The 25,492-nt window shown below is 44.6% G+C and overlaps 1 protein-coding gene across 1 annotated transcript in view; it reads right to left on the reverse strand.

Annotated features, from left to right (window-relative positions):
- Positions 1-25,492, reverse strand: part of SLC35F6 (solute carrier family 35 member F6) — a 153,383-nt gene that overhangs the window by 33,534 nt on the left and 94,357 nt on the right. The window contains exon 2 of the mRNA XM_086928059.1: positions 10,255-10,327. Coding sequence (XP_086784185.1) covers positions 10,255-10,327 — 73 coding nt within the window. The remainder of the gene's footprint in view (positions 1-10,254; positions 10,328-25,492) is intronic.

Raw genomic sequence — 25,492 nt, forward strand, 5'->3', positions numbered from 1 at the left:
TTCATTTTAACACTCCTGTAAAACAAATGAATGCAACTGTCAAGAGTCCTTTTCTACAAATGTCCATAGGCATCCTAAATCCTTCTGGTTCTGCAGTATAAGCATCGATCGAGCTATATGTTAAACCATTATAGATGTGAGAGGCTGGCTTAGTATATGGTTGCCTGCATTGTGTTTTGTTTGCGAGCTTAGGGTCGCCTGTAAATGGACACACGTTATTTACCTCCTGTGAGATGGTGTAAAGGAACTACCTTAACTCTATTTCGTCATGACTCCGTATTTACATAAAACGGTAAGACACTATCTGTGCCCGCAGTTTATCCAGGTCAGAATGGTCAAGTTGGTTCCCTAATGTGTTTAAGCGCCTCTTTATTTGTAGAATAAGAAAGGGTACATTTGGGCTCAAAAATCGAAACGAAAAGATCGATTGTCCCACGTTCATAGGGTTGGATCATAGTCATAGAAAACACCTAAGGCAAAGATCGCATACAATATTCAAAATTCAAACCTGTTAGAAACTCTCTAGAGGTTACATATAGAGAGGAGAGTCTTATAAGGCATATTTGTGTGTAATGCAGAGGCTAACACAGAACGCTAGTGAACCAATATAAATGATAGTTTCTTTGCTAGAACCTGTGTTAGATTCGAATGGCATAATGTATTAAAACTGCTCAGTCTCCTATGATGTTAAGAAATTCTGTATCTAGAGACGTACAGTGAATATTTGTCAATTAATGTGAATTACAGAGTCCCTGCTAAAATGTAAACAGGATTACTTTAACAACGAGTGGATTGCCATGATATTAATTCCACTGTGTATCCATTTTTTAGGAACATATGTATACTACGACAGAAACTGATTCTGTGTCTTGATAAAGGTGGATAGAATTTCAACAAACCACCGAAACGCGTCGACGCCCTAGTACAGTGTGATTCGTGGCTCAGACACTGTTGTTGACACAGTACAATCTTAAAGTGCATAACACCGGTGCCTTAAAAAGAATATTAGAACACACACCTTGTATTGCACAAATTGTATGTCTTACTGTTTTTCTGTCTGTTCTTAGCAATATTGCTGGTCGGTATTGAATGATGGATTGTTATTTTATTGTTATAATTATTTTTACCTTGTGTCAAGCAGCTTACTATGTTTTCTGCTTTTTTAACTTTACTGTATACAATAAATTTTGTCAGTTTTTTACTCTAGATTTACTTGTTATAGTTATTGCTTTTTTCCACTTATGGTGTTTATGTACATGACCTTGCTCAAGGGAATCGTTGTTTTATATTGGTTGGCGAACCCTATTTCCCTTGACTTTAGTTAAGGGGTACCTCTCCTTTTTCACTTACATTCGCCCACCCACCATTTCCTTTGTTGACCCATCTGCTCACATTCACCCACCCACCCAAATATACCTACTCACAATCACCCACTCATGTTTGTTTCCGGTCCAGGGAGGACCGTGCCTGGCTGTTCGGGCTGGACTGTTCCTATGAGGCACAGGGTCAAGACTGATTTGCATATGGCCATGTTTAAACTGGGGTGGCATGGGGAGCAAAAGAATGATGGATTTAACCCAGATCTCTTGACTGGGGGTGAATGTTGTGATTTGATCTGCATTCCGTCCATCAATTGAGTGTCTTTTGCTTTCTCGCCCTAAGTGCACCAGGTATTCCCAGACCGGGTGCTGTTCCCAAGCGGGACTGTTCCCATGACGCACAGGGTCAAGACTGATTTGCATATGGCCAGGTCTAAACTGGGTGAGCAAAAGAATGATGGATTTAACCCAGATCTCTTGACTGGGGGTGAATGTTTTGATTTTTTATGCATTCCATCCATCAATTTTGTGTCTTTTGCTTAAACACAAATAAAAAGCACCACCAAAAATGGGAGCTGTGGATGAACACAAGTACTTGGTCCATGCTCTTAGGATGGGAGCGTACCTAAGAGCACCTTTATCAAGACAAAGAATCAGTTTCTGTCGTAGTATACATATGTTCCTAAAAAATGGATACACAGTGGAATTAATATCATGGCAATCGACTCGTTGTTAAAGTAATCCTGTTTACATTTTAGCAGGGACTCTGTAATTCACATTAATTGACAAATATTCACTATACGTCTCTAGATACAGAATTTCTTAACATCATAGGAGACTGAGCAGTTTTAATACTATTATTATTAGTAAGCTTTATTCGATAAAATTCATATCATAAAAGCATTTCATACATTATTTTAAAAACATTAAAAATAGCAGTCAACAGCATAAGAACATTTCATAGCAGCATATTAAGTGTGAAGGATCAGTCACTGGATTAACAGTTTCCTTGCAGTCCTAAGGCGCCAGGCCCAGCCCAAAAATTTTGCCATGCAGGTAGAAAAGAAAGGACTAGCGTCTGTACGTAAAATACGCAGTGCTTCTAGATGAGAACGAGTTCCCAAACACCTGCAGAGGGGCTTCAACCACCTACGTCTCGGGGCAGCATAAACATTGCACTCGAACAGCATGTGAGACACAGACTCTATCCTTTGGTCACAAAAAGGACAGTAAGGTACAGTTTGGGCCGGCGGTTTCCAAGTGGACGTAAACTCGCATAATGGGAGCACCCCCACCCTAAACTTGATATACAATGATCTGTCCCATGAGCTCTGGATAATATCCAAATAAGGTTCCCTGGACGGTGAATCTTTAATCAACAAGAACAGTGATGCAGATTTGCAATGGGTTGTACTGCAAACCCTCTCACTGTCTACCCATGCCCAATAGATCTTTTTGAGCTGTTGTTTCGGGGGTGCAGATTTGTTAGCCCAAGCCTCTCCTAATCCTAATTTATGCAACAACTTCTTGACTTCTCTGAGCCAGATGATTTTATGCGAGCCCGGCAGTGACATAATGTCATTCAGAGCTTCTGCATAACTTCGAAGCTCATGCACATTCCAGATTCTGGACCATAACAGAAGTGGGCGTAGTTTCGCTTGATCGCAGATAGCCCGGGTACCTGCATCTAGCAGCAATGGGATGGTTGGTGTGCTGTGGGGCAACCCCATAAGGTCTTTATGAAAGTTATTCTCAAGGTGAGCCAGAGTGTCGACTTTATGAGTGCCCCACAGTTCGGCACCATAAAGTGCCGCGCTCGCAACCCTTGCCCTATAGATGTCCAGGGGCGCCCCAATAGGTTTTAATGATGAGGCACGCTGCTCCTTGAGCAAGGCACCTGCCACCCTTTTGTGCGTCAAGAACACTTTGTGATGGTGTGCCTTCCAGCTCATAGTGTCACTGATGCGTATTCCCAGGTAGTCAAATTCTTTAACGCGATCAAGTGGAACAGAATCTAGGAGTGGAGGAAAGACAGATTTTTTGGGCGGATTAAGAACCAAAAATTTGGTTTTCCCTATATTTATGGCCAAACCCCTTTCGTCACAAAAGGCCTTAAAGCTGGAGAGCAGCGATTGGATGCCCATTGGGGATTTCGAGATGAGGAGGGTATCGTCCGCGAACAGGAGCGTCGGAATTTTCCTACCAGCAAGGGTGGGTGCGTCTGATGGTTGCTGAAGTAAGTGCTCCACCACTCCGTTGATATAAAGAGAGAACAGAGTGGGGGCAAGCACACACCCTTGCCTTACGCCCCTGTCCACAGGTATACGAGGTGTTTTCTCTCCCTGTGTACCCCATCTAATTTGGGCAAAATTCCTGTCATGAAATTTTACAAGGAGCGAGAGCAGGTAGGGGGGAAGGCCTAACCCATCGAGGACGTTCCATAAAAGTGCTTGTGGTACTAGGTCGAACGCAGTCCGCAAGTCAATGAAGACCATGTACAGACTGCCCCCTCCCAGCACCACCACTTTCCAATAGATCATCAGAAGGCGGAACGTCTGCTCGATTGTGCCTGTTCCTGCTCTGAAACCCGCTTGGAGATCTGACAGGATATTATTTTCATCGGCCCACTGGCTAATTCTGCCCAAAACCACTTTTCCTGCCACCTTTTGGGAAGAATCCAATAAGCTAATTGGCCGGTAGTTCGCTGGATCGTCCCTAGAACCTTTTTTAAAAATGGGTACAACTTCAGCGCCCCTCCAGGAGTCTGGAAAAGCACCGCCCAGTAATACCTCATTCAAAAGGGAGGAAATTAATCTACTCCAGGAAGACGGGTAATTCCTGAATAGATCTCCTGGGATCCCATCAGGACCTGCCGCTTTGTTTGGGACGATGGATTGGATTGCTTTTTCAACATCCGAGCTAGTAAATAGCTCCGCCTGGCACATGGGCGCAAAAATAGATTTGGGCAGTGAAACCGTGAGTGGGACCCCTGACAGGAGAGGACCTGAGGGTGGTGCAGAATATAATTTCAGAAAATGGTCGAACCATACGCCCCCCGGAATGTTACAAGTGAGCTGTTGGTCAATCGGCTTTTCCCTGGATCTTAGAAGGTCCCAGAACCCCTTGGCGTCCTTCCTGGTGCTTGCCTCTACTAGATCTCCCCAAAAATTAGAATCATATTCCTGCTTGGCTACAGCTAAGGTTTTTTTATAAGTTTTCCTAGCGGCCCTAATATCAGCTGCATTTTTGGTTTTTAATGTGGCCACGAGTTCCCTCTTAGCTACGCGACATTTGCCTGTAAACCACTTAGCTGATTGTTTCACGGGGCCCCTACGGGTAGATTGGGGAACAATAAATAAATTACTCAATGCCAAAACAGTCTCGGTGTATAGGGGTAGAATCCTAGTATCAGATCGCTCTGGGGTGTCCATCCGAGACTCTACTCTTTCCAAAATAGTCCCGGCTTGAGTCATCCTTGTTTCATCGGCTGCAACTTTTGCCCACTTCAAGCGCCTACTACAGTTTGTGGGGGCTAGTTCGTGGGTAGATTTCCAGTTATGGCCAGGAGGGCCTTGGTTTCCACCCTGCCAAGGAGATGAGATAGTTAGTGATAGGGGATTGTGATCACTATCACTTGATGCTATAACCTCCATGTCTTGATGATGTTGCCAGAGGTTATAATTGAGCATCACAAAGTCAATCCTTGAAGTGTGGCCTGGTCTGTTGTAGGTATGGGCACCTGATTGATCAGATTTGGAGCGCCCATTTACAGCACGCAAGTTGTGCTCCATGCAAAGAGCAGTAATCTCGATGGCATTTTGCGACCATTTAGGGATCGGGTCAAGGCTAAGAATAGGGATGCCTCTCCTAGAATCCTCCTCAAAAGTATCCAAGATGTCTTCTATGGCCAGGGGTTCAAAGCAGCAATTGAAGTCGCCTGCGAGCATTACATAAGAGTCCACACTGCAGGCTGCCAAATTGTGGTCTAGGCCTGTGGAGGGTAGATGGGATACGCCACCTTTGGCACCCCTCAGGTAGATATTAAAGAGTTCCAAACTTCTTCCCCCTTTGTGGCTTATCGTTAACCACTGGAGATCAGCTGACTGGGTGTTTCTTTCATTATGCCATTCGAATCTAACACAGGTTCTAGCAAAGAAACTATCATTTATATTGGTTCACAAGCGTTCTGTGTTAGCCTCTGCATTACACACAAATATGCCTTATAAGACTCTCCTCTCTATATGTAACCTCTAGAGAGTTTCTAACAGGTTTGAATTTTGAATTTTGAATATTGTATTCGATCTTTGCCTTAGGTGTTTTCTATGACTATGATCCAACCCTATGAACGTGGGACAATCGATCTTTTCGTTTCGATTTTTGAGCCCAAATGTACCCTTTCTTATTCTACAAATAAAGAGGCGCTTAAACACATTAGGGAACCAACTTGACCATTCTGACCTTGATAAACTGCGGGCACAGATAGTGTCTTACCGTTTTATGTAAATACGGAGTCATGACGAAATAGAGTTAAGGTAGTTCCTTTACACCATCTCACAGGAGGTAAATAAAGCGTGTCCATTTATAGGCGACCCTAAGCTCGCAAACAAAACACAATGCAGGCAAGTAAATAGTGCTCATTTTTAGGCGACCTTAAAGTTCATAATTAAAACACAATACAATATTAGAAAAAACTATTAGCACCTCGCTCCAGGAAATGGAACCCGATTTCCGCGGCTCCACACATCTATCTTAGGCTCACTACCAATAGGAAGCAGGGACCTTGTATCCTTCCATTCTTTGAAAAATAAAAATCACCAGGACCATCTACCAGTTTAGAGTGTGTCCGTTAAAGATAACAATTTAGTCTAGATAGCACTGGGCCATCTTATTATCCTAAATAACATAACAGGAAGCTAACAATTGTGGGAGAAGTATTAAATAAAATAAAAAAGAGGGATTATTCACGCTACGATATGGAAAACGCGTCCTCGCCGCGCCACACAATCATCAGTGCTCTCATCCAATGAGAAGTAGGAATTTTGAGCTCTGCTATGCTAATTCCAAGGCTCGTTACCTAGAGCTCCCATTGGTTAATAATTGAACCAATGAACAGCGAGTTTAGACGTTTTAACCACGGCGTCCCGCTCTCTGGTTTGCATTGAATGATTACGACCAGAGAAGCGTGCAGCCGCCATTAGACGTAGAGGTAAGCGTTCCGGTTAGACGCTAATTCGGCATACCTAAACTTTCACTCCATAATCCTTTAGGACGCCTACTAAACGCCTCATTTTTCTATATGTTTCTTGTCTCGTCCCCTACAGGGAACGAATACTCACGTTTCTGGGGCATGACTTAGGCGCCTCTGGTCCCACACAACGCGATTGAAAGTAAAGCGCTGTGTACCAAGAAAGTTTGGCACTATACTGCCACCCAACTTAACAGGTACGGCAATATAGTATCCACCAGGTAAAAGTTAGGAATAACAGCATGTATTCCAGTGAATTTATAGTAATAAAATCATTTCATGGTTGTAAATTGCAGGTAGATTCATCAGCAAGGCTAAAATAGAAGACACTACAGAAGGGACAGAAGGAACCATATGTGATACCAAACTCGACTCATTTTGTTGTAAATTTTTAACAATTTACGGATAAATTTGAACCTGACATGTATAACTCAAGCATTAGTGCAGGATACGTTAGCCATAATATAGGAACAAGGTAATTTTTCCCCCACTTGTTCACTACTATGTGAATTTCCCCACTAGCAACATTACTACAGGCCAAGCTTGAAAGTTGTTCACGAGCATCCGCGGTTTGAGTAATAACGTCATTACAGAGGACGACCGCATCAACACTATAGACCGGTCCTTCGCACCTAAAAGGTAAAATTACATGTTTACGTTTTTCCTCTATATGAAAGTTATCCCTCTGCATCAATGTTAAACCTACATCAACTAATGGGTCATTGACACTTTAAACAAGGAATGCAACTAATTAGACTCAGGCATAAACCAGCATCTGGGATATAAGCCCATTTATCTAAGGAGGAAGGGCAACAAGCTCTAACCATTAGATGGGCTAGGTAGAGTCAGGGAACAAACAGCACTATGAAATAGATACTAAAAATAACCCTGTTTGCGAAGGGAGATAAGGGCCATACACCCCTATTATCAAAACAGGACATGATAATTGGCAGGTAATCCAAATAACATGCAACTGCCCCTATGTATTCTGTAAAAGTTGGCTTCAGATGCATGTGGAATACAAAATAGACATGTCCGGTCTTCCACGATGTTGCAGGTCACCCCCAGAGGCGAACACAGAACGCTCGTGAACCAATATAAATGATAGTTTATTTGCTGGAACCTGTGTTAGATTCGAATGGCATAATGTATTAAAACTGTTCAGTCTCCTATGATGTTAAGAAATTCTGTATCTAGAGACGTATAGTGAATATTTGTCAATTAATGTGAATTACAGAGTCCCTGCTAAAATGTAAACAGGATTACTTTAACAACGAGTCGATTGCCATGATATTAATTCCACTGTTTATCCTTATTTTAGGAACATATGTATACTACGACAGAAACTGATTCTTTGTCTTGATAAAGGTGGATAGAATTTCAACAAACCACCGAAACGCGTCGACACCCTACTACAGTGTGATTCGTGGCTCAGACACTGTTGTTGACACAGTACAATCTTAAAGTGCATAACACCGGTGCCTTAAAAAGAATATTAGAACACACACCTTGTATTGCACAAATTGTATGTCTTACTGTTTTTCTGTCTGTTCTTAGCAATATTGCTGGTCGATATTGAATGTGGGATTGTTATTTTATTGTTATAATTATTTTTACCTTGTGTCAAGCAGCTTACTATGTTTTCTGCTTTTTTAACTTTACTGTATACAATAAATTTTGTCAGTTTTTTACTCTAGATTTACTTGTTATAGTTATTGCTTTTTTCCACTTATGGTGTTTATGTACATGACCTTGCTCAAGGGAATCGTTGTTTTATATTGGTTGGTGAACCCTATTTCCTTTGACTTTAGTTAAGGGGTACCTCTCCTTTTTCATTTACATTCGCCCACCCACCATTTCCTTTGTTGACCCATCTGCTCACATTCACCCACCCACCCAAATATACCTACTCACAATCACCCACTCATGTTTGTTTCCGGTCCAGGGAGGACCGTGCCTGGCTGTTCGGGCTGGACTGTTCCTATGAGGCACAGGGTCAAGACTGATTTGCATATGGCCATGTTTAAACTGGGGTGGCATGGGGAGCAAAAGAATGATGGATTTAACCCAGATCTCTTGACTGGGGGTGAATGTTGTGATTTGATCTGCATTCCGTCCATCAATTGAGTGTCTTTTGCTTTCTCGCCCTAAGTGCACCAGGTATTCCCAGACCGCGTCCTGGGCTCACTGTGCCAATGGAATCAAGCTATCCTGGCTGAAGAGGGATGAAACTCCGAAACCGGTCCTAGGATGTTTATTTCCAGTCCAGGGAGAACCTGGTTTGGCAGTTCGGGCTGGACTGTTCCCATGACGCACAGGGTCAAGACTGATTTGCATATGGCCAGGTCTAAACTGGGTGAGCAAAAGAATGATGGATTTAACCCAGATCTCTTGACTGGGGGTGAATGTTTTGATTTTTTATGCATTCCATCCATCAATTTTGTGTCTTTTGCTTAAACACAAATAAAAAGCACCACCAAAAATGGGAGCTGTGGATGAACACAAGTACTTGGTCCATGCTCTTAGGACGGGACAAACATATGAAGTGGCATGACACATGAATGCCATGGACAAACGGGAATAAAGGATACAAGAGTGATGTTGAAGCAAGCAAATGGTAGGCCTATAGGCGGTCTGTAGCCTACTGAATGTCTCTTGAAGAGACAGCTCATGCACTGTCCAGTGGAGACCCAAAAAACACTGCTAACTCTATGTAAGACATCCATGAGCTTCCTTCCAGCATCTCTTTTCTGTTTTTCCAACTATTCCGAACTTTCAACTCCCTTTTACTCAGAGTGAGCAACACTCATGCTTTTAACTAGTTCTCCCATAGCATTTTCTTTTCAGTTTTTATGTTTAGGGATTTGTGTGATATTAGATTTCAAACCAATGCCCTTGCATGCATGCATGAAGTGTTGTGAGCCCTGAGAACAGACGAACAGGACCATATCAACACAGTGTGTCTCTGGGATGTAGCACTGTCTGGCCAATGTCCACTATGAATGTCTTTCTTACGGTAATAGTGATAAGAATTTTTCCAAGTTAATGTATGAACTTTAGAAGACAGACCAAGTCAGAGATACAGAGGCAATCACTGCTCGTTTTGTGCTCTCTGCAATTCATGCAAAATTCAGAGTAATATGTTTGACCTTTCGACACTTCAAACGCAAAAACTCAGGCTCTCGAATGTTTGCTGGGCTGGTGCAACTCTTCATGATTGTCTTCTCTTCACTTGGAATGAGGTCCAGGCAGGCAATGATCTTTTAACATAGTTACAAACTTAGACATAAGGACACAAAAGGGGCCTGGAGCCCCAACACCCTTGTACCTGAGCCGCCACTATTAACGTGGTCTAATCACTGCCATCAGCTGCTTCTCAGTAACTGTATACATTACATTCCTTGCTTTTGGAAACCCAGCCCTTTAGAATGGACCTTAGGTTAGGTTTTTGACTAACTCCATCCTTCTAAGTGTAGGTGTTATGAATTATAGGTTTGGGATTCCTTGAATTCTTGATGTATCTTTATTGTCAGGAGAAACACAGGACGATCCCTACCAGACGCAGCTGGTTAAACTGTCACCGTCTACTGTATGATGACCTCACGGATAGAATTCAGGTACATCATAAGTACAGTGACACAGGCTAGCATAATACATGCTAGTACAATATAACAGTAAGCCGTTTTGTACCTGTAGGAAAGGATGGTCAAAGTTGTGCTCTGCGCTTCCATCACAGCCCGTAGCCTTGATCTTGTCAGCCCACCTGAAAAAGAGGGTCATATTAGTTTCTCAGGAAATACATGTCAGTTTTTACATTACTCAAGCATGTACCTATACTACGGCTACTGTGTCCGAGGGAAGCGTACTAAGTAAAGTTCATCTTACCATGGTTTATTGCTTACTGTTATCTTTGATTTGAATAATTAGCATTTTTCAGCCTGCGATAGACTCTGTACATACTCAAGGTCCTTTGTGTTTGTTCCCTCCACTTCAATACCTATATCTTAACCAATAAACTCAGGTTGCCTCACCTAAGCACCCCAAACCCTCATCATCAGACACAGTACAGCGCACACCTCTGAACACACAGAGATTTGTGCCTGCCTGGCGGAGCACTCTAGGGCACGATGTAAAGTGAAAAATCTCGGTATACTGGTGGACACCACCCTGACCTTTAAATCCCAGGTGAGCGCCCTCTCCTCCTCCCTTCACTTCATACTCAAAACCATCAGGAAAATTCTACCCTACCTTGAGAAGAAACACAGGAAAACAATAGTCACTGGTCTAGTGCTCTCACGCCTAGACTATTGCAACAGCCTGATGCTAAATGCCCAGCAGAGCATACTGAATAAACTCCAACTTCTGCAAAATGCAGCCGCCCGCCTAATCACTGACACACCCAAATTTGCCTCGGTATCTCAGGAGCTGGTTAAGCTACATTGGCTGCCGATTCGTAAAAGAATCACTTTCAAGGCAGTATGCATGGTCTTCAAGGCCCTCCATGACTCGGGACCTAGGCACTTGAAATCTCTTTTCTGCTGGCATAAACCAGCAAGAACTTTGAGGTCAGGACAACTGGCTCTGGTTAAGGTCCCCAGAATTAAAAAAGCTCGCTGGGGAGGCAGGAGCTTTTCTCTTGGGGCGGCTGAGGCCTGGAATAAACTTCCACTTGCGCTCAGACAGACCCAGAATCTGATGGCCTTTAGAAGAGGTCTAAAAACATGGCTCTTCACTCTGTAAGCACGCTCCATCACACCAGTCTATCCTTCTAGCGCCAGGACACCTCCGGGTATTAGAGCGCTCTATAAATATGCAAAATAAATAAATAAATAAACATATTTATTTATTTTATAACACTTGTAAGGCGCACAGCTACCCACAAAGGGTTTCCCGGCGCCGGACTAGCAAAACACAGGACACAATTGAAAAGAGAACAAACAAGGCACTTATTTGTCGATCAACCAGGTTTTTACGCTTTTTCTAAATTTTATATAGTTTTCTTCCTTGCGTATGTGAATGGGCAATGTGTTCCAAAGAGTTGGACCCAAATAGGCAAAGGATCTCCCGCCCATTCCAGCCCGTTTGAACCTCGGCACCGCGAAATTCGCTGCTGTACATGAACGAAGGCTGCGATTGGGGAGGTAGGGCTTAGCAAGGTCTTGTAGGTACTTGGGGGCAGTGCCAGCTTTGATTTTAAACAAGTAGTTCAGGGTTTTGAAACGAATCCGGTTTTCAACCTTGAGCCAATGCAGGTCCCTAAGATGTTTGGTGATCCTGGCAGATCTAGGGATTCTGCAGAGGAGTCTGGCAGCAGCGTTTTGCACCAGTTGCAGACGTCTTATTACTGCTTTGTTTGAGCCCAGGTACAAGATGTTACCGTAATCAAGCCGAGATGTCACGAAGGCTTTGAATACGGTCTTCTGGGTAGTAGATGGTAACATCCAGACAATGTTGCGTAGCCATCTAAGAATGGTAAAGCATATGCCTGCCACTTTATTGGCTTGCTGTGTCATGGATAGACTGTCATCTATGATGACCCCAAGGTTTCTGACCTGAGAAGCTGGTGGTGGAAGTTTACCTAATGACGACGGCCAATGGGGATCACTCCAGAGATCTTTATTATTCCCTAAGAGGAGGATCTCTGTTTTCTCCCCATTTAATTTAAGTTGGTTAGCCGACATCCAACTAAATATTTCATGAAGGCCTATTTTTAGTGCAGATGGAGCAGACGAGTCAGATTTAGAAAGTGAAAACAGGATTTGAGAATCGTCTGCATAGGTCATTAAAATGAGACCAAAATTTTCTGCAAGGTTGGCCAGTGGTCGTAAGTACAAATTAAAGAATAAAGGACTCAGGATTGATCCTTGTGGTACACCATGAGGAGAGTAGAATACCTCAGAGCATGCCTCAGAAGAGGTGATCTGGAAGGTGCGGAGGGATAAGTATGATCTAATCCACTCCAGTGCCCTGCCTTCGACACCATTCTCCCCCAGCCTGCCAAGCAGTCTGGAGTGAGAAATAGTGTTGAAGCCACACTTAGATCCAACAAGACCAATGCTACCGTTTGGCCATCATCCATGAGCTCCCTAATCTTTTCTGTGACCCCGAGCAGGGCCGTCTCGGTGGAGTAACCACTCCTAAACCCAGACTGGGACGGATGAAGGAGGTCATTATTTTCCACATAAGTTGAAAGAGCCTTATGAATGTGCCTCTCCAAAATTTTAGAAAAAGCAGGCAGTAATGAAATTGGACGATAGTTGGCCAATATCGTAGGGCCTGCGGCCGGCTTTTTGAGCAGAGGACTGACCATAGCATGTATCCATAAGGCAGGAACTGTGGCCTGTTCTATGGAGGCGTTCAGTATCTCTGCTATGGAAGTCATGGCAGAGTCCTCTAGTTGACCAATGATGCTGATAGGAATAGGGTCACGTGGGGAACCTGATTTAATAGATTTTAATAGTTCCTTCAGTTTATCCAAATTAATGGGAGGCCAGGCTTCAAGGTGACAATTTCCTCTGGGGACTTGGGGGGTGTTGTCTTGCTTGTGTGTGATTGTGCTGTCTCTGTTGATATTAGAGACAATGTTCTCAATCTTTTCAGTGAAAAAAGATGCCAAGTCCTGGCACTGCTGGGTATTGAGAGGGATAGCCTCCGCTCTTGAATTCTCACCAGCTAACTCTTTTACAGTGTTAAAGAGAGTCTGGGATTTATTTACGGCCGTGTTGATAGTAGTAGTAACATAGCATGCTTTAGCTTTCATGCATGACGAATGATAGCTATTTCTGGCCTTACGATAAACTTCTTTTTGATGTAATTCATAGTTTTTACGCCACTGCCTCTCCAGGGTCTTACATGTAGATTTTTCTTTCTTAAGAGCTTCTGTGTACCAGGGGGCGGGGGGGCGATGTGCTTTTCCTTTGCAACGGGATAGGGGCAGGCAGGCATTCGCTGCACCATTTAGCCATATTTGTGTAGACTCTGCTATACTTTCCATATCTCCATCTAAACATGGGTGATCTTTCCTCAATGCATTGTTGAGATCCTCCATGTTTAGAGTTTTCCAATTTCTCCTAAAGGTTTCTGAAGGAGCCGTGACAGGGTGTTTGGTAGGTTTAAGTGAGATAGCGAAAAGTGTGAGGAAATGGTCTGACCAGAAAATAGGGGTGGTGTTCAGCCATAAAAGTTCTCTCATGTTTGATATGATAGGGTCTAACAAATGTCCAGCTTTGTGGGTCGGACCCTGACATAGGGAAAGGTTTAATGATTACCAAATAGATAATTTTTGCTATTCACTAATTGGTAATCCCAAACACCAATTTACGAAAGTCTGCTTTAGGGCGAGACTGGCTACCGGGCTTTCCTTAATAAACAATGCAAAACAAATATTTTTATAAGTATGCTTTAAAGCTATTTGTTTTGCATGGTTAATTTTGAAGCGCCGGCAGCTCCTCAGCAACAAAATCAGCCCCTCAGCAGTGAACCTGGACCCCACCCTCCCACACCAGCAAAAATCGCCTGGTAGCCAGTCAGGCCCTGGTCTGCTTTACACTTTCTGTGATTCCCAGTGGGTCACAAATAGACCTACCTCATTAATATTCATGAGGTAGGTCTTGGTTTGCGACCAATTGGAAATAGCAAAAATCACAGAGATGGTGGCCTGCTGCGGTCAGCAGACCACCCTGTCTGTAATTGCTTTTTCAATACAGCATTTTTTTTAAATGCAGCTGATTTTCCTTAAAGGAAAACAGGATGCGTCTCAAAAAGAAAAATGAAAAGTTTTCTTTTCATTTTTAGGTCTCGCCTGAGCCAGCGCATGCTCTGCTCCAGCGAGACATTTAGTGAGTGGGGTTTCGAAAAGCCGACCACAGCTTTTTGGGTGGCATAGTGCGTGTGGTTACGCGCATAGGCACGAGCAGAGGCGCCATCTGGCTTTCTTCTCGCTCTCCCAAGTGCGCGCACCTCGCTCCGCCTCTCTGTGCCCATATACGTCTCCTTTCAGCAGTCACGTCCCTGCTTTTCGATGCACTCCTATTTTCTTGAGTGACGTTTCACTCTGCTCTTCAGAGTCAGCTTGTTCCGCTTAGGTCCCATCTATCTCGCCCATAATCTCCCCATACGCATCCCCACCCTCCACATCAAGCTCCCCCAACCTTCCTCCTCAATTTTACCCATCGTTCCATTATTCCCCACAGCTGTGCGCTGGCTGCCCCCTCGCACGACCCCCACCCATCTCCGCCTCCTTTCTTTCGTGGTCTCACTGTCGCTGTTCTCTCTTTTTTACCTGTCTCCCCTTCAGTCTTACCATGGCCGATCTCTTATCTGCCATCTTTCTGGTCCCCCCCCCTGGTCTGTCCTTCCTCCCAAGGACAGGAGCTGAATGTTCTCCCAGGAAGCACAACCTTGACTCGAGGGAAGGCACAGGGCACTCCGGGCTCTCTAAAAGGATGTGTCACGTGACGAGCAGGGGTACTTCCAGTTTCTCGATGTCCTGCTCACTTGCTAGAGTGGCGCAGTGCCCGTAGGGTCTAGAGGAGAGCCGTCTTTACTGCCTATAAGTGGTGGGAAGAAATCTGGAAACTCTACCAATCACTGACTAATAGTTTAAATTAAAAAAGCACGGCTTGCAAGCGCTGAAAGGAACTTTTTGGCAAGTGCGAAACCCTTACTTTTAATCTGCGCAGGTCACGTGTGAGTGGTTTATTCAGACCAGTTTATTGTTACATTCTGGCACTACCACGTTCAGATTCTCTCTATTTATAACGACAAGCGAAGGACTGAAGTTAAACAACATATCTGCAATGAGGACCCAAGCATGGTACGTGTGGCACTGGCACCTTTAGCCATCCCTCGCTTTTCACGCCCCCTCTGCTGGCCACACCCCCTCAACGCCCCGACTCCCCCGCATAAATCATGTGCCTGGGCAGGACGCGCAGCGGACGAGCGCAGCGGGAGCGCCGTTTGCGCGCCGGAGGCGCGCCTAAGGCAAGCCCGTCTGTGCCCGTCCGTGCCACGGCCGGGCCCAGGGCCGGACACGCTGCCCAACCCACGGTACGTACAAATCAACTACCTACCTATACCCGAGCTGATCTACTTGCTCTTAATCACAACAAAAATCACTGTCTCAACATTATTAATGCCGAGACATGGTTAGGACCCGCATGCTGCCACCATTGCAGAACTCTCCTCACTCCGGAAAAACAGTTACCCAACATGAATAACGCAACCTCGCTTCGAGGAGCCTTGATCAACGCAAGGTCCATTTGCAAAAATGGTGAGCACATTCATGATCTCATTACGGAAAACGACATTGACATGCTCTTCATAACCGAAACATGGCTGAAACCATGGTGCAACCCGATCATAGCCCAAACTGTCCCCCAAGGATACCTCATTCAGAGGATCGACAGACAAGAACTCAGAGGTGGTGGCCTGGCCATCATCCATCGAGATTCACTGAAATGTACTACCATTAAACTCCCAGACGTAAAAGGAGCAGAAAGCATGGGTTTCTGCATCCAACTAAATGAGGAAAATACCTTTGCGGGAGCCCTCATCTACCGCCCTCCAGGACCTCAAAACGGTTTCTTCGAAAGCTTCGAAGATGCTCTCAGCACTTTCACCTTAAAATACGCAAACTTCACCGTTTTGGGAGACCTAAATTTCCACCTAGACAAACCCAACGACCCCAACACCATATGGCTCAACGACTTAACAAATATCCTAGGACTGAAAATACTGACCAAATTGCCCACGCATAAAGCAGGCCATATACTAGACTGCATTTGCACCAATACCAAAACCCTAACTGTCGAAGACCCGCTGATCCAAACATGGACCGACCACTGGTTAATCCCTTTTAATCTAACCACCAACAAGAAAAGGTCTAACACCGTCAACCAAAAAATCAAAGTCCCTATGCAAAAAGACTGGAAAAAGCTTGCCAGCTCACCAAATCTCCTGCTCACCGCAGAGAAATCTAAACCTTCGCTGTCCGGAGACACAGAATCCGATTACAAAATATTTTGCAATTGGATCTCGGAGTGCTGTGGTCCGGCCAACTCTGAGAAAGTAAGAAAAAAGCAGAATAGAAAATCGGCACCCTGGTTCTCCCCCGAAATAAAAGCCAAACGTACAGGGATCAGAGTTCTCGAAAAGAAATGGCGTCAAAACTATGATCCTAAGGAAGCTCTTGCCTATAAAATCGCGAGGAAAATATATCACTCTATGATAAAAAACGCCAAAAAAGACCATTTTCTTCAAAGAATTAATCGGTCCAACAATAACCAGAAACAAATCTTTAAAATTGTTGACGAGTTTATGAACCCCAGAATCCTCAGGCAAGAAATACCACCCTCATTAGCTCTCTGTAACGACATAGCTGACTACTTCGAACAGAAAATACTCAAACTTACCTCAGACTTCCCTGACCCTCCTGAACCCCCTCCCTATGATGCAACGCTACCTATTAACAACAAACCCCAGTTGAAAAATTTTACTCACATCAGTCTCGACGAATCCCGACAAGCAATCCTCTCCAGTAAATCAGGCTCCCCGTTTGACCCATGCCCCCCTATGCTGCTCCACACTCTGGTGGACACGGTAAATCCAGCCATAAACTCCATTATAAACTCCTCTCTGACTACTGCATCCATTCCGGCTGAATGGAAGCTCGCGGCAGTCAAGCCTCTGCAGAAAAAGCCCCTACCCGACCCCACCACGCTCTCCAACCTTCGCCCCATCTCGTTGCTCCCACTACTGTTCAAACTGACCGAGGCGGCAGTTAATAAACAGTTGACAAAACATCTAGAGGAAAACCACCTATTTCATTCAAACCAGGCTGGTTTTAGGGCGAAACACTCCACAGAGTCAGCCCTCCTACATACTGTAGAGACCCTCAAGATGGCAATGGACCAAGGGAAAAAGGCCGTCCTGATCCTGCTCGACCTCTCGGCGGCCTTTGACACGGTCTCACACCCCGTGTTGATAGGCCGCCTGACAGAGTCAGGGCTAGCAGGAACTGCCCTCGAATGGCTGAAAAACTTTCTAAGCCATAGGAGACAAGTAACCATGCTAGGAAACTACTGCTCGGATGAAAAAACCATAAAAACAGGGGTACCACAAGGCTCAAGCTTGAGCCCGGTTTTGTTCAACCTTTATATGACCCCACTGATAGAGCTCATCACATCCTTTAACATCAGCACGATATCTTACGCTGACGACACCCAGCTTATCCTAGTACTGGATAACAACTCCTCCAAAGCGGAGGAAAATTTAAAAACCTGTCTGACGGCAACCTTTGATTGGATGCGAACGAACCATCTCAAATGTAATTCAGGTAAAACTGAAATCCTCCCTTTCGGCCAAAACAACCTCTTCTCCCCCTCCAATTGGTGGCCTCAAGACGCCGAAATTCCCCCTAACACCATCACGTCGGCCCGTAACCTAGGGATAAGGTTTGATGAAGCCTTATCCTTCAAGCAACAAGCAGGTACAGTGGCAGGGTCCTGTTTCAATATCATCAAAAGTCTTAGGAGATTCTTCGACCTCCTTCCCCTAACAGCTAGAAAGACTGTGGCAGTAGCCCTCATCACATCCCGCTTAGACTACTGCAACAGCATCTATGCAGGCTCAAACAGAGCTGTTCTGCACAAGTTGCAGATGGTTCAAAACGCCGCCGCCCGCCTGGTGCTAAGACTACCCAGGAAATCATCTGCCTCAAAAGCACTCAAAACCCTGCACTGGTTACCCATCCACAAAAGAGTGCTATTTAAAATCCTGCTCATTACGTTCAGAGCCTACCACCAGTCAGGACCGACATACCTGTCCCAGAGGTTTGGAAGATACACTCCCCCACGGTCACTCAGATCATCCAACCTAAACCTACTCGCAGTCCCCAAATTCAGACTGGCCACAAAAGGTGGAAAATCCATCGGAGTACTTGGAGCCAAAGCCTGGAACAAGCTCCCATCACAAATGCGCTTGATCCATTCCGAAAAACTGTTTCGTAAAATGCTCAAAACATGAATCTTCAAAATCGAAGACTCACTTTGCTTAGCGTTAATCTAACCCACACTTTACTCATAGACCAGGATCTACATATAGGACCTACCTTAAGCAGCATCCCTACTTCTTCTCTGTCGGGACAGCGATGTCTAGCGCCAAGATGCTCCCTGGAGTGTAAGAGCGCTCTATAAAAGCCTATTCACATTCACATTCACATTCACATTCATGCTGTTTTTTTGAGGAACTAGTTGCAGTTTTAAAAGTGAAACTACAAGTCCCAGAACACACTATGAGAATAGCTTAAAAAGGTAGGACGCTACAGGGGCCTGTGGCTGGAACCTCCGGCACCGACTAGAGACGTTGAAGGGGCAGAGGCGACGGGCACATGAGGGGAACACTTGACATTTTACGGACATGTATATACACTAGCTGCAGTACGAGGGAGACGCCGTGCAGGGGGTGGGTAGGGGAGGGGGTGAGTCAGGATGGGGGGGTGCGGGGCTGGGGGTTGGGGGTTTTCCTTTCCGTGTTTGAATATTGCTATAAACTGAATCGCTGATTGTGTTGTACTGTATTTGCCACAGTTCCTCCGGGGTGCGGAGAGCTGTACCTTCTATGCGATCAGTCAATAAAAAGTTGTTAAAAAAAAAAAGGTAGTACGTACTGCCTGATGTGCCACTAGTGTTCCGACAAATGAACAATTACCACCTTTTAACCCTCTCTCTACCTCTCGCTCTCTTCCTCTCTCTCTCTCTCTCTTTACCCCTCTCTCTCTACCTCTCTCTCTCTCTCTCTCTCTCTCTCTCTCTCTCTCTCTCTCTACCTCTCTCTCTTTACCTCACTCTACCTCTCTACCTCTCTCTCCACCTCTACCTCTCTACCTCTCTCTATTTCTCTACCTCTCTCTCTAACTCTCTACCTCTACCTCTCTACCTCTCTCTACCTCTCTCTCTTTACCTCACTCTACCTCTCTCTCTACCTCTTTCTCTTTACCTCTCTTTCTACCTCTCTCTACCTCTCTACACCTCTCTCTCTACACCCCTCTCTCTACACCCCTCTTTCTACCCCGCTCTCTCTACCCCTCTCTCTACCCATGTCTCTACCCCTCTCTTTACCCACCTCTCTCTACCCACCTCTCTCTACACACCTCTCTCTACATACCTCTTTCTCTCCCTCTACACACCTCTCTCTCACTCTCTACACATCTATCTCTACCTCTACATGGCAGCCGGAGCCGGATAGTACTGCTTGTCCTTAAAAAAAAAGCATTGACATAGCCAATAGGTCTCGCCTTTGGGGCCTTATAAGTGTTTAACCATGCAACAGTTAATGTTGTTGCACCAAGGATATTGTGCTGCGTAACTAAATACTTATAAGGTCCCAAAAGCGAGACCTATTGGCTATGCTGATGCTTGTTTAAGAGTAGACAGTGGTTCCCTGGGGAACCCTTCACATTTGTAAATGGTTTACCACCTACTTAAACCAAATTTCTATTCGGTATTATCAAGAGACGCCCTAAACCTGCCCCTTCCTAATACTGAATCACAAACCCAATTTCAATTTGGTAATAGGTTAACGGATCGCAAATAGGGCTTTGTACACTATTAAATGCTTTTCTGCTGTCACAAATGGTCTGATTCTGTGAATAAGGTTATTTGCGACCTCCAAAAAGCTTTGTCCATTTGGCATTAAATATGTTGGGCTGTATTGCACCGCAGCAGCAGAGTCCATGCTTCCGCTGACCTGCCTGAATGCAGTAGTCTAAATCAGCCCCTCTGTTTTCACTGTGCATTCCAGCACAATCAGCCTCTCACAGGTCAGATCACATCCTTCATGGCTCAACCTGTTAAAGACTCTTTCTCTCCTTTTCTCTATTTATATAATGCTTGCTAACACAGTTGTACTGTTTTATAAAACTATAACAGGTTGGGAATGTGTTGTAATTTACTTGTGCTTGATTTAGAATGTGACTATGAGAACTCATGAAGTCATAGAATGTTAAAGTCTGTGTGGGGACTTTGAGACCGGGACTGGGAATCCATCTGGACTGTTGATGCTGAGCGGTTACATCTACTCAATAAAACCACTTCACCTATATATCTTTGGAAGGACTTATCTTTGTTACACTCGCGACGAGGGACCCTGCTTGATTGGGGACAAGCATTCTCAGAATCAATTCCCCTACGATAATGTTTTTCTTTTTGGACTGTTTTTACTATTGGAAGCTGTGAGCATTCTAACGGTCATGACGAGCTCAGCTCGTCATCAGCACACGAGAACCGTGGCTCATGACGAGCTGAGCTCGTCATGAGCATGGGAGGGGTTAATATTATTTTAAACCATATATATTGGAATGCACAGCTGGCTATCGGACTGCAAATGACTAGTGGTAATTTTCCCATACCTTAAACTGATTTCACAGTTATTATGTGCTCATTATATTAACTCAACTATAGTGACTGACTGGAGACTACATTACTGAGGACTTTCATCTACTTGTAGACTACGATGGCTACATTCTTTGTTTTAGTTTATTATTTCTTCTCACACTATTAACTTAACTACAGTGACTGACTGGAGACTATATTCACTAAGGACCTTCGACTACTTTGCAGACTACGGTGACTACATTCTTTGTTTTAGTTTATTATTTGTTCTCGCACTAATTGTAAACCAACTGTGTCTATCCTATAATTTTGATCCCTAATTTCTTTTCTTTTTTTATTGTGTTTATTCACATTATAACTCAATATGGCTTCATCGACAAGTATGTCACAACCTCCAGCTTTCCTTTCAGAAAAAGGAGAGCCAATTCTTCTGTGGAAAAGATGGAGGAATTTGTTTGATTCATATATTGTAGCTATTGGAGGGGAACAATTCTCAGCTTTCAGAAAACAAGCTATCCTCTTGCATAATTTGGGGGTTGAGGGATGTAATATTTACAACAGTATGGATCTTATTACAGTTGGTAATGGAGAAGGTGAACCTAATGATGTATATCAGATGTCCATGTTAATGTTAGAGAGATATTTTGGTCCTCGCATCAATGTAGTTACACTGAGGCATAAATTATTTACTAGAACTCAAGGGACAAATGAACGAGTGAAAAGTTATATTGCCTCTCTCAAAACCTTAGCAAGGACATGTGAGTTTGGAGATCTTTCTGATTCTCTAGTTCGAGATCAATTAGTGTGATGCACTAATAGTACTCGTGTGCAAGAAAAACTATTGTCAAAAAATCCTATGTTGGTTGAAGCTGTTGCTATTGTTGAAGGTATGGAGAATACTTCCTCCTGGGTTAAAGAGATGAAGAAAAACCATGAAGATAAAAAAGAGACATCTAGTGATGTTCATGCTCTCACTGAGAATGAGAATTTAGAATAGGTGTAGCTACAGTTTGTCCTCTTGAAAAATCAAAAAAATTAGATAAAGACCTACGTATCCATAATTCTGAGGCTCCACTGGTTAAACCTGATTGTGAAACTCGCCACAGTTCCACCTCTTCTGGAAATATTGGAAATGAGAAAAGCTCTTAAGATTTTTCTAAGCCTAAATGTTTCAGAAGTGGGAGATGTTCACACTTTTCGAATGATATGCCAGAGAGTCTATTTGTATGAAGTGTGGTGTCAAGGGGCATTATGCTCGAGTTTGTAAATCAACTCAGAATTCTGGAAAAACACTGAAGTTATACGCACTGTGATTATGAGTATAAGTGAGAGTAATGGCGAGATTGATGCAGACAAAGTGTCTATGCCTTAGTGTAACATTCTTGTCAATGACTTTAACTTTGCTGTTTTAGCTGACTCTGGATCTCCATTCACCATGATCGGTAACAAACAGTGGGATGAGATTGTAGGTTTAGACAGTACAGCACTTATTCCTCCTGAAATAAATCCAGTTAGCTATGGTGGTGCAAAATGAATGTGCTTGGTTATGTGGAAGGTTGTATCCAGTTTAAAGATAGAAATACTGTAGGAAAAATGTATGTGGCGGAGAGAGGTGATAATTTGTTAGGATAGAGACAACAACTCCCGGTTGAAAGGGCTGACCAGGTGACAGGCTGGGACCGATACTAAGGTCTGGGTCCTTGAGATCGCTGCCGGGATCCTGCGACCTGGCAAGGTCCCGACTTGCATCCCAGTCACGGAACCAAAGGGTGAGTCCTCCTCCTTGTTGCTGGAACTGACCTTTCCTTTGGTGCGAGGACTGCCCCGGGGTCTCACTGAGACCGTTACCGGAGGTTGGACCCGCTGTGGTGTGCCGTCACCAGATCTTGCCCAAGCTGTACGAACGCCCCGCTGAGGCTGTCGCCTGGAGGAGCCCCAACTCATCATCCACTGGGAGACCAAGTGCGAGGACTGCCCCGGGGTCTCACTGAGACTGTTGACGGAGGTTGGACACGCTGTGGTGTGTCGTCACCGGATCTGTCCCAAGCTGCACGAATCCCCCAGCTGAGGCCGTCGCTTGAAGGAGCCCCGACCGATCATCCGCTGGGGGACCTGTAGTCGGCACAACGGAGCCTGTTTGAGCTGAGCTATGGAGCTGACGACGGAACCGTGGCCCCCTTGATTGAAAAATTTCCGTCAGCATCGCATTTCTACTCCCCCTTAGGTCAGGAAGATTGAAAAAAGGTGCACAGTGACGTTTCCCGCTGACCGGCCATTTTTGCGTAGTGCCTCCCTGTGGCTTGCCGAGGCCCCTCATACAGGGCAGTGAGAGCCTCGGGGACAGAGAGCAATAAGGGGCACACTGGAACCCACACCGGAACCCGTGACAAAAAAATCCACCCCAAGATGGCCGGGAGAACACAGTTCCACCGGAGATAGGGACAGCCTACCCTCAAGATGGCTATCCAAATGTCTTGCTAAATTAAAAAGGAAAGCTACAATCTGGCGACACTTTGAATGAACGAACCATTTTGGGGTCTGGCCGTCCCAACTGCAAAACTTTCCTGCGGACTAGCTGGAACATCCGTTGTTTTTGACCCCCAGACGCGCTTGACCAGCCGCCCAGGCGCTGCCGGCCTGGCACCAAGGGCTCCCACCCTTTACGTGTGATCCTAGCGCCACTCCTGAATAAAAGGTTAGCAGCTAACCGGCCTTCTTCTTTGTAATGCCGCCAACCTTCCCCCTCACAGGAAGTCTATCTACCACACCGAAAATAAGAAACTCAGTCTCCCTCCACCACACCGAGTGCCCTGTCCTTATGGAGCTCAGCTAAATCTCTCCAGCCTGCTGTCTTTCACCCCCCTGACGCCCTCGTCTATGCCGCGCTCTCCTAGCTCTCTGGAAATATTGGAGAGTTCGGCCCATGATCACCCACATAACTTAAGAACCCCCTTGAACTAGCTCCTGGCGATATCTCTACCCCCTCGCAGCACTAAGCTTACAAGGTGAGCCAAGACTAATTACCTTTGGAGACATACTGGACTGCCTATCACACTCTTTTAATACTTGAAAATCTCTGTTGCATGATATATATACGCGTGTGTATGTATGGGTGTATATGTGAATGTATATGTGAATGTATATGTATGTAAATCACTTCCAGTGTGCATCTCCGTTCTAATGACCCTCATTGCATCTCCTCTGACCCCTCAATTCACCTTAATTTTAGCTTTAACTATGACACTAAGATCGCCACTTATTCTACTGCCTTTAGACTTAGACCTTTAATTAAAATACACTATTGCCTTTAGACTTAGACCTTTAACTATAATACGCTATTTTTGTTTATTTAATGACTTTTCCTAACTGCTTTTAATTTCTGACCTGCTTGCACTTCAAATAACCAGTACTGTTCATATCGATGCCTGAATGCTTCCTCTTTAAATATATTTTTTTTAGCTCAACTGCTCAGACTACTATGCCTTAACCTTTAACTAAAACACGGTACGACTGATATTTATACTCCCTCCTATATGCTATTTAATTTAACTTGATCTTTATGTACTTTGTATAATTCCGGTACTGTTTTTTTGTTCTATTCCATGAATACTTTTTACTCAAATGTTCAAATCGGACCTGCTTACACTTAATAATCCTGTACTATTACTGTTTACCTTTGCCATTTATTTTGCTTTCCCTCTCTGTACCCCCTTCCACTATTACCCCACCCATTGATCCCCCGCCCTCCCTTCTAACTCCTTCTCATACACTCATGGTCGGAACCTACCCTCACGAGACCTTCCCCTTGCTCGCAGTTTCCTCTTCCTCTTCTCACTTCTCTACACTGTTTCTTATCTAATCAGCCTGTATCTTAAACTGGATGTATTGATTCTCTCACCTACAAGCTATTGTCCCTTCCCTATCACTCACTAACACTCTAATCCACCTCTACTATTTAATCCGATCCACCGCCGTATGCACTTTAACACACTTGGTATGGTTCTTCGACTGTGTATACATCATCAAATGTCTGTATTGATACTATGTTTATTACCTACGCTGTTATACTGCACTTCCTGCACACTTGAACTCTTATTCTCCGTACCCCATCCCTCCTGCTTTCCTCCTCTTTTCCCTTGCTACAAATCCCTCCCCCCTTCCGGATTACACATTGACCACCCTGGGAGTTAAGCTCTACCTCTTGGCCCTGTGCGGCGCGGCTACTGTGACCACCATCATTTTCCTCATTTCCCTCCCCCCTACATGATTATCTCATTATACCACCCTGGGCGTAATCCTTTACCTCTTTGTCCCGTGCGGTGCGGCTCCTGGGACCCCCAAAACTACCCACCCTCCTCCAAACCTCCCCCTTCTTTTAGCCTACCTGCCTATTCATTCCCCTGCTAAACCCCTTCATCATGTCTCACCTTAACTCTGCCCTTGCTCCTTGCCCTCCTCCTGCCCCTACAGACAAATTTCCCGCCCTCACCAAACATGGACCTAACTCCTGGACCATCCCATACCCTCCCCACCTCACC

Source organism: Lissotriton vulgaris, chromosome 6 (genome assembly GCF_964263255.1).
Source record: "Lissotriton vulgaris chromosome 6, aLisVul1.2, whole genome shotgun sequence".
NCBI lineage: Eukaryota > Metazoa > Chordata > Amphibia > Caudata > Salamandridae > Lissotriton > Lissotriton vulgaris.